At 35.4% G+C, this 18,195-nt stretch overlaps 1 protein-coding gene across 1 annotated transcript; it reads left to right on the top strand.

The window, feature by feature from the left end:
* The first annotated feature begins 4,372 nt into the window (after window positions 1–4,372).
* LOC125928635 (olfactory receptor 8B3-like) lies at window positions 4,373–5,305 on the top strand. The gene has a single exon (XM_049639369.1). The coding sequence runs from the start codon at window positions 4,373–4,375 to the stop codon at window positions 5,303–5,305; it is 933 nt and encodes a 310-aa protein (XP_049495326.1).
* Window positions 5,306–18,195: the final 12,890 nt, after the last annotated feature.

Genomic DNA, 18,195 nt, shown 5'->3' on the forward strand with positions numbered 1-18,195 from the left:
CTGTAGGGCACTTCCCCTGTGCTGTGTTGTGTAACTGGAGTTGGTGGGCGGGGCCGCAGTCCGACCTGATGTCTGCCCCCAGCCCACCGCTGGGGCCACAGTCAGACTGGTGTGTGCCTTCTCTTCCCCTCTCCTAGGGGCGGGATTCACTGTGGGGTGGCGTGGCCTGTCTGGGCTACTTGCACACTACCAGGCTTGTGGTGCTGGGGTGGGTAGGCAAGGTGCACGGGGGCAGGAGGGGCAGGCTTAGCTCGCTTCTCCTTAGATGATCCACTTCAGGAGGGGCCCTGTGGCAGTGGGAGGGAGTCAGATCCGCTGCCAGAGGTTTGGCTCCACAGAAGTACAGAGTTGGGTGTTTCCTCAGAGCAAGCAAGTTCCCTGGCAGGAACTGGTTCTCTTTGGGATTTTTGATTCTTTGAAAAGATCAACAAAAATGATAAATGGTAGCTAGAATCATTTTTTAAAAAGGAGAGAAAGGACTCAAACAAAATCAGAAATGAAAGAAGAGAAATAATGACCAACACCACAGAAATACAAAAGATTATAAGAAAGTATTATGAAAAATTATATGCCAACAAATTGGACAAAGTAGAAGAAATGGAAAAAAATTCCTAGAAACTGAAGCTGGAAGAAATAGAAGATTTGAAGACACCAATTACCAGCAATGAAAAATAATAAATAATAATAAAAAAAAACCTTCCCAAAACAAAAGTCCAGAACCAGATATCTGGCTTCACAGGTGTATTTTACTAAACATTTAAAGAAGAGTTAGTACCTTTTCTTCTCAAACTACTCCAAGAAATAGAAGAAGAAACACTTCCAAATTCATTCTACAAGTTCAGCATAACACTGATATCTAAGCCAGATAATGACAGTACAGAAAAAGAGAACTATAGGTTAATATCTATGATAAGCATAGATGCATAAGTCCTCAACAAGATATTAGCAAACTGAATCCAACAATAAATTTAAAAAAATCATTCACTATGATCAAGTGGGACTTATTCCTGGGATACAAGGTGGTTCAGAATTCACAAATCAACCATCATGATACATCATATCAATAAGAGAAAGGATAAAAATCATATTACCATTTCAATATGGAGAAAAAGCATTTCACAAAGTACAACATAAATTCATGATAAACACCCTTAATAAAGTAACAGCTAACTACAAATCTGTAGTAATCAAATACTACAAATCAAATACTACTGTAGTAATCAAATATACTACATATCTATAGTAATCAAAATAGTATGGTATTGGCACAAGAATAGAAACATAGATCAATAGAGTAGAATAGAGATCCCAGAAATAGATCCATGATTATATGATCAATTAATCTATGATAAAGGATGCAATAATATGCAATGGAAAAACAGTCTTTTTAACAAATGGGGTTGGGAAAATTGGACAGTTATAGCAAAAAAAAAAAAAAAACAACACTTACACCATATACAAAAATACACTCAAAATAGATTAAAGACCTAAATGTGAAGCCTGAAACCATAAAAATACTAGAAGAGAGTACAGACAATAATTTCTCTAACATTGGCTGTAACAGCATCTTTCTAGATATGTCTCCTGAGGTAAGGGAAACAAAAGTAAACATAAACTATTGGGACTACATAAAAATAAAAAGATTCTGCACAGCAAAGGAAACAATCAACAAAATAAAAAGCCCAACCTATTGAATGCAAGAAGACATTTACAAATGATATATCCAATAAGGGGTAAGTATCCAAAATATAAAGGACTTACACAATTCAACACAAAAAAACAAGTAACCCAATTAAAAAATGGGAGAAGACATGAATAGACATTTCTCCAAAGAAGACATACAGATGGTCAATGAACAAATGAATGGATGCTCAACATCACTCATCACCAGGGAAATGCAAATCAAAATCACAATGAAATATCATTCATACCTATCAGAACGGCTAAAATGAACAGCACAAGAAACAACAGGTGTTGGTGAGGATGTGGAGAAAGGGTGACTCTCATGCATTGTTGGTGGGAATGCAAACTGGTGCAGCCACTGTGGAAAACAGTATGGAGGTTCCTCAAAAAGTTAAAAATAGAATTACTATATGATCCAGTAATTCCACTATGGCGTATTTACCCAAAGAATACAAAAACACTAATTTGAAAAGCTCTATGAACCCCTATTATTTATAATAGGTAAAATATGAAAGCAATCCAAGTGTTTATTGATAGATGAAAGAAGAGGCGATATGTATATACAATAGAATTTTACTCAGTCATAAAAAAGGAATGAAATCTTGCTATTTACAACAACATTGATGGATATAGATTGTATAATGCTAAGTTAAATGTCAGTCAGAGAAAGATGAATACCAGAAGATTTCACTCATATGTGGAATTTAAGAAATAAAACAATGAAGAAAAAAAGAGACCAAAAAAACAGACTCCTAACTATAGAGAACAAATTGATAATCTTACCGGGGAGAGGTGGGTGGGAGTAAGAGTGAAATAAATTAAGGGGATTAAGAGTACATTTATCATGGGTGCCTGGATGCCTCAGTCGGTTAAGTGTCTGACTCTTGGTTTTGGCTCAGGTCATGATCTTGCAGTTCATGGGTTCAAGCCCTGCATAGGCCTATTCACTGACAGCACCAATCCTGCTTGGGATTCTCTCTCTCCCTCTCTCTTCATTTCCCCTTGTCTCTCTCTCTCTCTCCCTCCCTCCCTCTCCCTCCCTCCCTCTCTCTCCCTCTCTCTCTCTCACACACACACACATAATAAATAAATAAACATTAAAAAGTACACTTATTGTGATGAACACTGAATAAGATATAGAGTTGTTGAATCAGTATACCTGAAACTAATAAAATTGTACCTTAATTATACTGGAATTTAAAAAATTAAAAAAACACCTTTAAAAGTGAGAAAGGTATTAACCTTTCTTTTTGGAGGTGACCCAGGAGAGATAACAACTGAATTGAATTACTGCAATATTTGAAATATTTAAGAAAAAGAAATAAGGCTGTAGGCAAACTCTATGGAAAGTTTTCATTTAGGATATGGGAAGAAAGGGAGAAAGAACTTCTGCAATAGATTTTCATTAAGAGATGAAGATGATAGAAAGATGGGAGTTTAGTTTTGCCTCTGCCTTGGGGAATGTACAATCCTTAGAGTGAAATGTAAACTTGATTAGCTATTGAGTCCCTAAAGAACTAAAGAGAGATTGTGGTCCCGAGTGTAAACACAATCAATCCCTTTATTTCTCTTTTGTACATAGACTCTATTCCTTGGGATGGAGACTGAGCAAACATCTACCCTGTTTATAATCAAGTGCACTTTATCATTAAACTCACATTCAGTCTTCTGTGTCTTAAGTAGCAAACGTGATGATAATAAAGACTTTGGTCTCTGCTGCTTGAGAGGACTGAAAGTTATAATCAGAAATTATGATATATAGTCCAGAAATATTTGAAGGGCATATCTGAAATTAAGTATGGGCTAAATCCTTTTAGAATTAAAGAAATCAAGGCCTCAAGAGCCTGAAATTTCCTTTCCAAGACTACAGGGGTAAATACCAAAGATAAGGAAGCACTGAGGTTTTCTGGCCTAAGGAGGGTGAGTTTCTGAATTCTGTTTATATCAATGTCCTTATTGATTTGACATGGAAGTCCAAAAATGTAAGGTAAGCCACTTCCCCCCCCCCCCCCAATTTTGTGTAGTCCTAAGACTCAAGTAAAACTGACAGGAGAATATGTTTCAGGGGATAAAAGAATGTTAGAGATCAGAGGGTTCAGGGGATGTAGTATCTCAGTCAGTTCCCTCTCCATGGGTGGAACACTCAATGTTCTAGATTTATGACGTTTTCTCTGTGACATGGGACAGTAACTCAACCTCACCTAGACTCTGGTCCCTTAGTGTTGGATTAGGAACAATATTCATGGTTCCCAATCCACTAAGTCTAATCTGGCCCGTTAGAGGCCAGCTTCAGCTTGTTAGGGTCTCTGCCTCCAACTTTACTGGTGATGAGAAGGTTCAAGTGAATGAAGAAATAGTGAGATGGGAGAAGGATGATTCTGTCGTGGGCCATGCTTCTTCTTACTCACCTTGGTTTTCCAGCAGTCACGTTGGCATGTGGCAGCACTGGCTTTCCCTCTTAAGGCAAAGTTTGTGATGCACTTTGCTACATTTAGCTTATTAAGACTCTAGTAAGGGAAAGTCCCTGTCACTTAGTCTCATGTTGATGGAAAAGGCAGATTCAATGGGTCCGGGTTGGGCTAGTCTTAGACATTCCCAGTGTACACACTCTCTTGTGGGATGAGATATTGCAGGAAGAGCTGAGTTTTTCTGAGTTTTCTTGTGTGTCCACAGATCCCCTTAGAAAAGAATGACTCCTGGAAATGCCTCTTCTGTGACTGAATTCATTCTGGTGGGATTAACAGACCTATCAGAACTCCAGCTTCCCCTGTTCTGCCTATTTCTAGTCATGTATGTGGTCACTGTGTTGGGAAATATGGGCTTGATCATTTTAATTGGGCTGAATTCATATCTACACACCCCCATGTACTTTTTCCTTTTCAATTTGTCCTTCATAGACCTCTGCTATTCTTCAGTATTTACACCAAAAATGTTGATGAATTTCCTATCAAAGAAAAATATTATCTCTTATATGGGATGCATGACCCAGCTTTACTTTTTCTGTTTTTTTGTAATTTCTGAATGTTATGCGCTGACATCAATGGCCTATGATCGCTATGTGGCCATCTGTAACCCACTTTTGTATAATGTTGTCATGTCCCCTAAAGTGTGTTCCAGCCTTATGCTTGGTTCATATTTGATGGCATTTTCGGGTGCTATGGCCCACACAGGATGCATGCTGAGACTGACCTTCTGTGATGCAAACACCATCAACCATTATTTGTGTGACATCCTCCCCGTGCTCCAGCTCTCCTGCACAAGCACCTACGTGAATGAGCTGGTGGTTTTCATCGTGGTGGGCATCAACATCATTGTGCCCAGTGTCACTATCTTTGTGTCTTATGGTTGCATCCTCTCCAGCATCCTCCGCATCAGTTCCACTGAGGGCAGGTCCAAAGCGTTCAGCACCTGCAGTTCCCACATAATTGCTGTTTCCTTGTTCTTTGGGTCAGGTGCAATTATGTATCTTAAACCATCTTCTGCTGGATCTATGGATGAGGGGAAAATCTCTTCTGTCTTTTATACCAATGTGGTTCCCATGATGAACCCCTTAATCTATAGTTTGAGGAACAAAGATGTTAAAATTGCTCTGAGAAGAACCCTCGGTAAGAGAGTGTTTTGATCAGAAACAGTGTCTGTGCAAGTGGTCAATAGGGTAGGGATATTGCGTGTGTTTATTTATAGTATTTTTAGTGGAAGTCTTCCTATCCTGTTTCTCACTGTGGTGAAGGAAATATGAGTCTTCTCTCAATCTGTTTCTGTTTTTTTTGGGGGTTTGATCTGATTCCTTTGATTACCATTTTTACAACTTTTGCTCCTTTTCCTCATTTTTCCTATTTAAGAATAACATTAAGAAACATATTCTAAGATTAGATTATTTAACCTCTAATAGCTTCTCTTGTTTATATATGGAAGGATATTTTAAGCCTAATTATACTTTAGAATCACTTGTTGAACTTAAAAAAAGATGGAGATACTGAGTCTCAAATCCAGAGCTTATGAAATGGAAAACAGGATATATATGCATGTTTTAAAACTTCATGGGTTAATATGCTGCTCACCAAAAGTAAAAGACTTGATGTAGAAAAGGAGAATAATAGTATCTTTTTCACAGGTCTATTGGAAGCAACAAATAAAATAATGTGGCAACTACCATCAGAGCATCAAAAAAAAAAAAAAAAAAAGAAAAACATATTTATCTGTTTTTTAAAATGTCATTAATGGACTTTTTTCCTGGAAAAAGATGAATGATTTAACAAATAATCAATAAAATAACACAAGTGTTACCTTGTGCACTGGGGGGTTTCTTAACTGACACTTGTAATGTGCAGTTGGAACCATGAACTAGGCAATCTGTCTCTATTCCTTTCTTTCCATTGTACTGTGGGCAGGATTATGACTCCTTCAAATGCCAATGTTTCACAATTATAAAAGATTCCATAAGAACTATCAATTTTACTCCACTTTGCAGCTGCAAACCCTACACATTAAACTTCTTTTAGCAGAGATTTCATTTTTACCACTCAAAGTCACACATAATAGATTGTTAATATTTATTGGGGTTAATGATTAATTAAAGTCACACAGCTTCTTCATAGAGAAGTCTAGAATAGACTATTAGCTACTTGATTTCAAGTCAACTACTTTTTCTAGTATACTTTCTAATTCACTTTATTTTTATTTTAGTAAACATGAAATATGAGAAAACTTTTCTATTTTGAATGCTGACATTTTTGCAAGAAAAGAAAAATGTGAAATGTTTTCAGAGTCTTCTAATTCAAACAAGACACAGGAAGAAAGATTTTCCAGGAACATGCCATTATTCTATGGCCCAAAGAGATATATGGCCAATAAATCAGAGGTCCCTCAGTAGGGAATGGACAATAAAATTTTAGAAACCATATTTCATTCTGAATTTATAACCTGTTCCATAGAATACTGTAATTATCCTTCACTTTCCATGAAGTTTTCATTAAAACTTATAATATACCCATATTAATAGTGGTCTTGGGAATGAAGACCAATAGCTATGCTCACATTTGTAGGGAACCAGGTAGGGTAAGTAGAGATAAAATAATGAGTTGTAATCAAGTTAGGAAGAAGGAATAGAGTGTAAAATGATGAGAAGGGAAAGTTTTCTGTGACTCTATTCTTTTAGGAAGGCCCTAGAAATAGTATGTGGATGACAGGATTTCTCTTGATAGAATAAAATCTTACGTTATTTGATATTTAAAAAGTTAAATTCACAGGACTGGTAGACCTGGGAACAATAAAATCATCCCTGCTTTTTGGTGGCTTTCATATGTTACTCCCGTATGGATTTTGAAGTATGGAAATCTCAAACCGCAGCTAGAACAATGGCAATTTGAAAGAACTATTTGGTCTATGGCCATAACACCCTGACTGCGCCCAATCTTGTCTGAATGCGCTATTTGGTGAATAAATGAAATGGTGACAGTGTCTTTTCTGTAGTGGAATGTTGGATTGTTTTTCTTTTGAGAAAACGGCAAATTGATGAACACTCAAAAATCCTTAATATGTTGCATGGAGTGACAACTTAAACATTTTCTAAGATAACTTTAAAAACATTCACTATTTTACTCTTTTTCCAATCTCTACTCACTATTTAGGTATTTTGAAAGTTAGCATAGCTAGATTGTTGGCTTGATTGTTTTTGAGGCATTTGGCATTGCTAAATCCATGACCTGTGGTTTTAAATGACCACTCATTTCCCATGTTCTGACCCCAATATTAATATGCTTGATTTTCACTATTTATATAAAAAAGGGGGTCGTGAGTGGAGTTTTCATTTTGCTTTTGTTTTACTGTGTTGATAAAATTGTTTTCCATACTGGAAGAAAAGTTTATGGCTGTGGTATTTGGGATCCTTTGAAGACATTGTAGACTGCATTCACTCTTCATGTATTTTATTGCTCTTTGAGGTGGACCAAAGAGTGGATTTAAAAGTCATTGATCTTTCATATGATGAGATTCAAATACAAATGACTTCTGTTCCAATTTCAGGAAAAGAAAATCCTTTATTTAAAATTAGATCCCATTCTTTCAGATTATTTTGGAAATTATTAATAAAAAAGCAGATAAAAAGACATTGTAAAATTTAAGGTGCTAAAGTTTTAAGAGGCAAATTAGTTTTTTAGTTAATGCATTTATAAGTACTATGAAACTATTTGGACCTCTTTCAAAGAGAGGAATATGTCAGAGGAAACAAGTCAGGTGTTTTACATGCACAGCATAGGATTATCCTTTGTAGTTTTTTTATTCTGCGTGTTACATGAAATGTGATAAAAGAAGTTTTGAGAGACAGAATAATTCTATTGAAGTTGTCACAGATGAGAGTCAAATAAGTAAGCCATAGGATTCACCTCTGCCTGTGTATTAGGAAGGAGATTTTTTTTTTCCTAATTTGTGTGCAAGTTTGGAGTTTCTGAGTTATAACATATAAAAATGGTCCTCTTAGTTAAATCATAAGGAAAATTTTCAGATTACATGCTAAATTTGTTTCATGTAAATTTTCTGTAAGTGACCTACTGTTGTTACTCAGGATTAGGTTTGGAATGAGCATGACTAGGGTGTGCTGTGGTTAAGAATTGATGAAAACCAGAAGTAAAAGGGGTTTTGAGTTCTATATCTCTTTAATTCCTGAACCCCAGCTTTGTTGAACCCACTTTTCTTTATAATGCCTCCCTACACACACACACACACACACACACACACACACACACATGCACTCAGTGTATTCAAACCTTATAGTTTATGAGATTTCTGCCTAACATCTATTGCATGGCATGTGACCCACTTTGAATCTTTGCAAGAACATTCAGGTACGTGGTTCCTGTTTCTGGCTCCAGTGAGGCAGGGCTGAGTAGGAAATACTACTGAATCCTGCAAAACGAAATGATTATTGCTTCAATTATTCATTTAATTATGTAAAAGCAACAACAGCAAACACGTTTATACCTGCTAAGTGTCTGGCAATGTGTGCAATATGCAATATGTCACAACTGTAAATAAGGTAGAAAGATAGATAGATTTTTTCATATAACAACACAGTAGGGTTACATGCTACACATGGATAGAATCTAAAATCAGTCTTATATAGTAGAAAATATTAGTGAAAATTGATTGTGGTGAATCCGTGTCTGTGTTGGGGACAGTCATGGTATTTTTCTGGAAGTCTGATGCAGTTGGTTTTTCTCTCTAGCATTGGGGTATTTCGGTGTATATTCAGCTGGGCACCAGATGAAGTAGTAAATGAAACACCAGGGTTCTGTGGTAAAAAAAAAATGTAGATTTGAACATTAAAATCACTTTCACTGTGGGGAAGTTTTACATTCTAAGGCAGAGACTCCTATCTTCAGCGAGGGGGATGGCTGGTGGAATCCAGTGGGCTGCTTAAAGTCTCCCTATGACATAAAGTTGAGTAGACACACTTTATTAATATAGAGAATGTGCAGGGTGTTATGATTGTTCTGGAAGTAGTGTTACTGTTTTCTCCATGCTGTTACATCTGTGTGTCCATGTGCTCCTCAGGGAAGTGCTGGGAGGTCAGTAGGGAAGGGGATCCAGTTTCCATCTCATTGATGATGGAACTGATTCTCAGAGATTTCATGACTTGTTCTGAATCACAATTTATAAATGGTAGAAGCTGAGTCGAGGACCTAGATGTTTTGATTCTAAATCTATCAGCTTTTTTTTAAATCATGTAAAATTTACCATTCTTTTAAAGCCGTGAAAACACGAACAGTGGTTTTAGTTAACTAAAATGTTTCAGAACACAAATAACAGCCAAGTACTCAAAGGACAAAATATCCAGAAAGTGTCTTTCACATTTCATTGACAATACAGATTGGTTCACACAGAAGAAACCAACAGAGGCCAAATAACACTTACAAAGTAATCCAGACCAGTCCAGGGCAGAGACAATCTCTTTACCACACTTGAAGAATTTTCACTAGTGTCTGAGGGAAGAGGAAGATCAATGTACAAACCCATTGTATAGATTCGTAGAAAGTTATTTGTCATTATATTTAGGGTAATGGTAATGAGGGTATAGTTCTCATTCCATATTATATGATTTCATTTTCTTAACCTTTTCTAGTTTCTTCATATAGTCTTTTTATTTTTAAAGAACTTCTTTAGGCATTGTTTTTAATAGCTCCGTGATGAAAAGAATTTGGGAATATAGATATGGAAATATTTAGGCATAGAGAAAATGAAGAAAAGACATAAGTAGGCAAATCACAGGAAAGCAAATTGGAAAGGTTTACAAATTCATGAATGAATGTTCAACCCCATTAATATTTAGTGGAATACAATTTAGAAGTGCTAGGAGAATAAATATAGTTTCATAAATTACCCGTGGGAATATGAATTGCAATAGTCTTTGAGAAATCCAATATATAAACATACATATTAAAATGAAAGACAATATTCTGGGAACTTATCTCATTGAAATACAGTTACTGTCGTATAAAGATTTTTGCATAATAGTGATAACATTGATTTTATTGTAAAAAACTGGAAGATAGTGAATTTCCATCAGTATGGAGTGGGTGGATGAGTTTTGATATATCTATAGCATACAACATTAAAGTGATTCCAATGAAATATTTTTTAATGTTTATTTTTGAGACAGAGAAAGACAGAGCATGAATGGGGGAGGGTCAAAGAGAGGGAGACACAGAATCTGAAGCAGGCTCCAGGCTCTGAGCTGTCAGCACAGAGCCCAACGCGTGGCTTGAACTCACAGACTGTGAGATCATGACCTGAGCCGAAGTCGGATGCCACCCAGGCACCCCTCAATGAAATATTTTCAAATGGCAAAAGCAATAGGTCAACAAAATGTTTCTTTGTAAATACAGGACATAGCTCTTATGAATGCATTTGAATGTATGAGCAGGTAGAGAACAGTGGGAGTGGATGTGCTGAACAAATGTCAGTGATGAGTTCAGGAGAGCTGTACATGGAAAGGGAGTGCTGAGAAAAAGAAAAGAGGAATCTGGGGAAATGGCACATTACAGTAGTATGTCGGGAATCTGTCTCCTCACCTGCACAAAAGTTGCACTTACAGAATTTGTCTGATTTGTCTTGGAACTCTGGAGTCTATAGAAGGCTTACAATTGCCAGGAAAGGCTTGGATGGTAAATTCCAGTTAAATTTGATCAATTTCAGCACTTAGTACAGTAGAAGCTGACATCCTTTACTTTTCAGCCTTGTGGCAGGCAGCCATTCATGTCTCCAGAATCAGCTTGCTTATAACTTAGGTGAGCCAGAGTAGGTAAATAAGACACTGTGCTCCAAATAATGGGGAATCATGCTCTGATTGATGATTGCTGCTTCAGATTTCTGAAGTGCAGATAAAAAAGTGAGCAGTATTTATTGTTGCACTGCCCCACTGTGACAAGCCCCTTCTCCTCTTGCTGAATTGACTTCCAGTATATTTAAAGGCCAGTGCTTTATTTTCCCTTTTGTTTTTCTTTTTTCACCCTTTGGACGCCAGGCATTGAAAACTAGGTCTTTAAAAAAAACCTATAACTTTCTTTCTTTTTTTTTAATATAATTTATTGTCAAATTGGCTAACATACAGTGTGTAAAGTGTGCTCTTGGTTTTTGGGGTAGATTCCCATAAAACCTAGGACTTTCAAAAGCAATTGTATACGCAAGAGAAATTAGAAAGTCACTGCACATGTACAGGGAGAAGTGCAAGGTCTGAAAATCCTGAAAAGCCCTTAACACCTCAGGCTGATCCTTGGGACAGATATACTCTACAGCAATTAAAACAAGCAAACAAACAAACAAACAAACAAGTAAACCCTGGTGAAGGGAGAAGATTTGATTTCTAGAGTTACCATATTATTAGATTAATATGTTCAGTTTTCAACAAGAAATCACAAGATATACAATGAAACAGAAAGTATGGACCCTTCAAAGGAAAAAATAAATCAGTAGAAACTGTCTCTGAAAAAGATTTCATGGCAGATCTACTAGACAAAGACTTTAAAATAACTGTTTAAAGAGGCTGAAATATCTATAGGAAGATGTGTAGAGAGTCAATTAAACAATTTATAAACATAATGGAAATATCAGTAAAGAAATAGAAAATCTAAAAATAAGTCAAAAAAGAAATTCTGAAGGTGAAAATTGCAATAACTGCAATGAAAAGTTAGGTAGAGACGTGTCTGACTCTTGATTTTGGCTTAGGTCATGATCTCATGGTTCATGGGTTCAAGCCCCGCATTGGGCTCACACCTAGACACAACACAGCTAAAATCATACTCAATGATGAAAAACTTAAGAGCTTTCACCCTAAGATGAAGAACAAGATAAGATTGGGAACAAGATAAAGATGCCCATTCGTACCACTTTTATTCAACATAGTACTGGAAGTCCTAGCAATGGTAATCAGACAAGAAAAAGGAATATAAAGGCATCCAAATTGGTAAGGATGAAGCAAAACTTTCACTATTTGCAGATAACATGATACTCTATGTAGAAAACCCAAAAGACTCCACTGAAAAACTACTAGAACTGATAAATGAATTCAGTAAGGTTGCAGGATACAGAACCAATGTACAGAAATCTGTTGCATTTCTATACACTACTAGTGAAGCAACAGAAAGGGAAATTAAGAAAGCAATACCATTTACAATTATCAAAAATAATAAAGTATCTAGGAATCAACTTAACAAAGGAGGTGAAGGGCCTATACTCTGAGAACTATAAAACATCAATGAAAGAAATTGAAGATAACACAAATAAATAGAAAGATATTCCATACTCATGGATTAGAAGAAAAATATTCTTAAAATGTCCATTCTACCAAAAAAAATCTACACATTTAATGCAATCATATCAAAATACCAACAGCATTTTTCACAGGACTAGGGCAAATAATCTTAAAATTTGCATGGAACCGCAAAAGAAAGACCCCAAACAGCTAAGACAATCTTGAAAAAGAAAAACAAATCTGGAGGGGTCACAATTCCAGATTTCAAATTATACTACAAAGTTATAGTAATCAAAACAGGATGGTACTGGTACAAAAATAGACATGTAGATCAATTGAAGAGGATCTAAAACTCAGAAACAAACCAATGATGGTATGGTCAATTAATCTTTGACAAAAAAGGCAAGAATATGCAATGAGAAAAAGATAGTCTTCAACAAATGGTGTTGGGAAAACACTCAAAAACCAAATAACCCAGTTAAAAATGGTCAGAAGACATGAACAGACATTTCTCCAAAGAAGAAATACAGATGGCCGACAGACAGATGAAAAGATGCTCACCATCACTCATCATCAGGGAAATGCAAATCAAAATCACAATGAGATATCACCTCACATCTGTCAGAATAGCTAAAACTAAAAAATAATAATAATAAAGAGCAAGTGTTGGCAAGGATATGGAGCAAAAGGAACCCTCTTGCACTGTTGGTGGGAATGCTAACTAGTGCGGCCACTGTGAAAAACAACACAGAGGTTCCTCAAAAAGTTAAAAATAGAGCTATCATATGATCCAGCAATTCCACTACTGGGTATTTACTCAAAAAATACAAAAACACTAATTTGAAAGATATATATATCCCTATGCTTATTGCAGCATCATTTAAAATAGCTAAATTATGGAAGCAGCCCAGTGTCTATCAGCAGATGAATGGTTAAAGAAGATGTGGTGTATATACATAATAGAATGTTACTCAGCCCTAAAAAAATGAAATCTTGCCATTTGTAGCAACATGGATGGAGAGAGTGATTATGATATTAAGCAAAATAAGTCAGTCAGAGAAAGACAAATGCCATATGGTTTCATTCAAATGTGGAATTTAAGAAACAAAGAAAGAAAGAGAGAGAGAGAGACAAATCAAGAAACAGACTCTTAACTATAGAGAACAAACTGATGGTTGCCAGAAGGGAGATGGGGTGGAGGATGGATGAAATAGGTGAAGGAGATTAAAGAGTACACTTATCATGATGAGCACTGAGTAATGTACAGACGTGTTGAATCGCTGTGTTGTACACCTGAAACTCGTGTACCATTGTATGTTAACTATACTGGAATTAAAATTTTAAACTTAATAAAAAAGCTTTACAGAGACAAAGAAACCATACTTAATGGAAGATTCAATAGAGCAAGAAGATATAATGGTTATAAACATTTACAAATGTAATAATGGACCGTGAAAACATATGCAATACAAACTGGCAGGACTGGCCTCTAAAATAGACAGTTTTAGTAATAGTTGAAGAGTTCAGTGTCTCATCCTCAATAATAGATAGCACAACCAGACATAAGATAAGGAAGGAAATGGAGGCCTTAAATAACATAATAAACCAAGTAAACTTATCAGACATATATAAAACATAGACCCAACAACAGCAGAATACACATTCCTCAAATGCACACAGGATATTTTCCAGAATAGCCATAAGTTAAGCTACGAATTGAATCTCAGTATAAAAGAGAAATGCCATAGAAGGTGTCTCCTCTGACTACATAGAATAAAGTTAGAAATCAATAACAGAAGGAAAACAGGAAAATGCACAAACTTGTGGAAATTAAACAATACTCTCTTAAAGAAACCAATGGATCAAAGAAGAAATCACATGGAATTTGAAATGTTTGTTTATCTAATTTAAATTTCAGTTAACATACTGTACAGTATTGGTTTGAAGAGTAGAATTCAGTGATTCATCACTTACATAAAACACCTAGTGCTCATCACAAGTGCCTTCCGTAATACTCATCACCCATCTAGCACATTCCCCTACCCACCTCCCTCCATCAACCTTCAGTTTGTTTCCTATCATTAAGAGTCTCTTGTGGTTTCTTTCCTTCTCTTCTCTTTAAATATGAGTGAAAACAAAGCCACAACATACCAAACTTATGGGATGCAACAAAAGCAGTGGTAAGGGAGACATTTGTAGCTATGCAAGCTTATGTTAAAAATCAAGAAAGATCTGAAATCAATGACCTTACTTTACAACTTAAGGAAGTAGGAAAACAAGAGAAAACTAAACACAAATCTAGCAGGAGAAAGGAAATAAAGATTAGAGCAGATATAAATAAAACAGAATAGAAAAGCAAAGGAGGTGAAAGGCCTATACTCTGAGAACTATAAAACATCAATGAAACATCAATAAAAGAAATTGAACATGACACAAATAAATAGAAAGATACTCCATACTCATGGATTAGAAGAAAAATATTCTTAAAATGTCCATTCTACCAAAAAAAATCTACACATTTAATGCAATCCTATCAAAAAACCAACAGCATTTATCACAGAACTGGGGCAAATAATCTTAAAATTTGCATGGAACCTCAAAAGACCCCAAAAAGCCAAGACAATCTTGAAAAAGAAAAACAAATCTGGAGGTATCACAAACAGAATAGAAAACTGACAAAACTGTAGCTAGACTAAGCAAAAAGATAGTAGAGTCAAATAAATCATATCAGAACAATATATTGTTGACAAGAACAAAATGATCATGAACAATATTTCCTGGCTCAATAAATAAAATGAATAAAATTAAATAAAAATAATAAAATGTCTACCTTATTTCTGCTGAGAAAAGATTTTCCACTCCTTCTCAGCTTTCTTCTCTCTATCACTTTCCCCTTGTCCCATAATAGATACCTATAATTTGTTGTAGGGACTGAAATAAGGAGTTGCACTATACTTTTTCCTCATTTCCTTTACGTTTTATATCTATAAAGCATGTTAAATGCGGAATGGAACTACCACAGTTGCTTGCTTATAGAATATCCAATGGAACTATGGTTTATATTTGAACAGATTTCAATTTAAATAATTTATGATGAAAGGATGTTACAGGGCAAGTTTTTCAGAATGGACCAACTATATCCACTAACTTTATCACCCAGTTACACCTTACACTTTTAGTGTAGATCTGTGTTAACATCCTCACCCACAATCAGGGAAATTCAGATACTGATTGGACATTTGATAGTATAAGGCATTTTAATTTTAAGTTAAGTGTAAAATAGTGTTATTATAATTTTAATAAATATTTATCTTTTGGAAATGCATACTAAAATATGATACCTGGGATTTTCTCCAAAATAGCCCAGTTGAGGTGGGGGTTCAATAATCATGGTAGAGATAAATAGGATTGACTATGAGTTGGTATTTTTTTCATTTATTAATGGGTTCAGGATAGTAAACTGTAATTTGCTCTCAACTCTTGTATATGTATGACATTTTTCATAGAATTTAAAATTTTTAAAAATGTCAAAGAAAAGATCAGAAATGATGATCTAGATATTAGTACCACTTCTATTGAAGTAAAAAGCATTATAAGCGAGAACTATGAGCCATTATATACCAACAAATTGAATAACATAGATGAAATGGAAAAATTCCTGAAAATTCAAAGTCTACCATGATGTAATCATGAAGAAACAGAAAATCTTAATAAACGTATAACTAGTAAGAATATTGAATCAGTAGATAAAAATCTCCCACTAAAGAAAAGTGCTGGACTTCATAGCTTTCCTGGTCAATTCTACCAAACATTTATGGAAGAACTACCACCAGTCCTTTTGAAGCTTTTTCAAAAATTGAAGAGAATAGCACATTTTCCAGCTCAGTCTTTGAGGCCACCATTACCCCAATGCCAAAGGCAGATATACACAATACAGGAAAAGAAATCTATGGACCAATAACCTTAATGAACATTAATGCAAATATCCTCAACAAAATACTAGCAAATCAAATTCAGCAGCATGTTTAAAGGATTACATACCATGACAAAGTAGGATTATTCCTGGAATGGGAAGGTGGTTCATCATATGAAAACTAATCAAAGTAATATACCACGTTAATAAAATGAAAGAAATACACACACACACACACACACACACACACACACACAATCATGCCAATTGATTCAGAAAAAGCATTGGACCAAATTCAGCATTCTTTCATGATAAAAATTTTCAACAAGACTAGAAGGAAACTATCTCAACAGAACAAAAGCTGTATTTAAAAAAACCCAGGGTACATTATACTCAATGGTGAAATCTGGAAGCTTTTCCTTGAAGTTCAGGGTCAAGGGAAGGGCACTTAACTCTCACAGTTTCTATGCAACACAGCACTGGAATTTCTAGGCAGGATATTAGGCAAGAAATAGAAATGAAAAATATCCAAATTGAAAAGAAGTAAAATTATCTTTCTTCATGAATGTTAGGATATTATATGTAAAACATTCTAAAGAGTCCATAAAAATAAATAAATAAATAAATAAATAAATAAATAAATAAAACCACAAGTGAACTTAGGAAAGTAGCAGGATGCGAAGTTAGCATACAAAAATCAGTTGTCTTTATATATAATAGCAATGAATAATCCTTAAGTGCAATTAAGAAAACAGTTCCATTTAAAGCAGCATCAAATAGAATCAAATACTTAACCAAGGAGATATAGACTTGTAAAATGAAAACTAAAAAATATTGATGAAAGAAAATGGAGAAGACATAAATAAATGGAAACATACTCCACGTTCATGGATTGAAAAACTTAATATTGTTGTTTTGTTTTGTTTTGTTTTTTGAGACAGAGAATGAGCAGGGGAGGGGCAGAGAGAGAGGGAGACACAGAATCTGAAGCAGGCTCCAGGCTCCGAGCTGTCAACACAGAGCCCGATGCGGGGCTCGAACTCACAGGCTATGAGATCATGACCTGAGCTGAAGTCGGACGCTTAATCAACTGAGCCACCCAGGCGCCCCAAAAAACTTAATATTGTTAACATAAATACTACCCAGGGGTGCTTGAGTGGCTCAGTTGTTTGAGCATCTGACTCTTGATTTCAGGTCATGATCCCAGGATCATGGGATTGAGCCCCAAGTCAGGCTCCACACTGGAGCCTGCCTATGATTTTCTCTCTCTCTCCTTCTTCCCCTCACTTACACTCACTCACTTTCTCTCTATAAAAAAAATAAATAAATAAACAGATATTAATACTACCCAAAGTGATTTACAGGTTCAACACAAATTCCAATGCCCTTTTTTGCAGAAATAGAAAACCCCATCCAAAATTCATATGGAAACACAAAGGGCCCTAATAGCCAAAACACTCTTGAAAAAGAGTAAAGCAGCAAGACTCACACTTCCTGATTACAAAACTTACTACAAAGCTATAGTAACCAAGAGAGTGTGGGTTTGGCATAAAGATAAACAGAAAGACCAATGGAATAAATACAAAAACTCAGATATAAAATTTTGCATAAAAGGAAGATTTTCTTGGATATGACACCAAAAGCAAAGGCAACCAAAGCAAAGATAGATAAATGCGATTACATCAAATAAAAAGCTTCTGCAGAGCAAAGGAAGCAATCAGCAAAATGAAAAGACAACCTATGGAATGGGAGAAAATGTTTGTAAACCATGCATCTGATAAAAAGTTATCCAAAATGTGTAAGGAACACCTAAAACTCAAAAGTAACAGCATCCACACAAAAAAGAGTCTGC

The sequence above is a fragment of the Panthera uncia genome, chromosome D1, assembly GCF_023721935.1.
Source record: "Panthera uncia isolate 11264 chromosome D1, Puncia_PCG_1.0, whole genome shotgun sequence".
Classification (NCBI taxonomy): domain Eukaryota; kingdom Metazoa; phylum Chordata; class Mammalia; order Carnivora; family Felidae; genus Panthera; species Panthera uncia.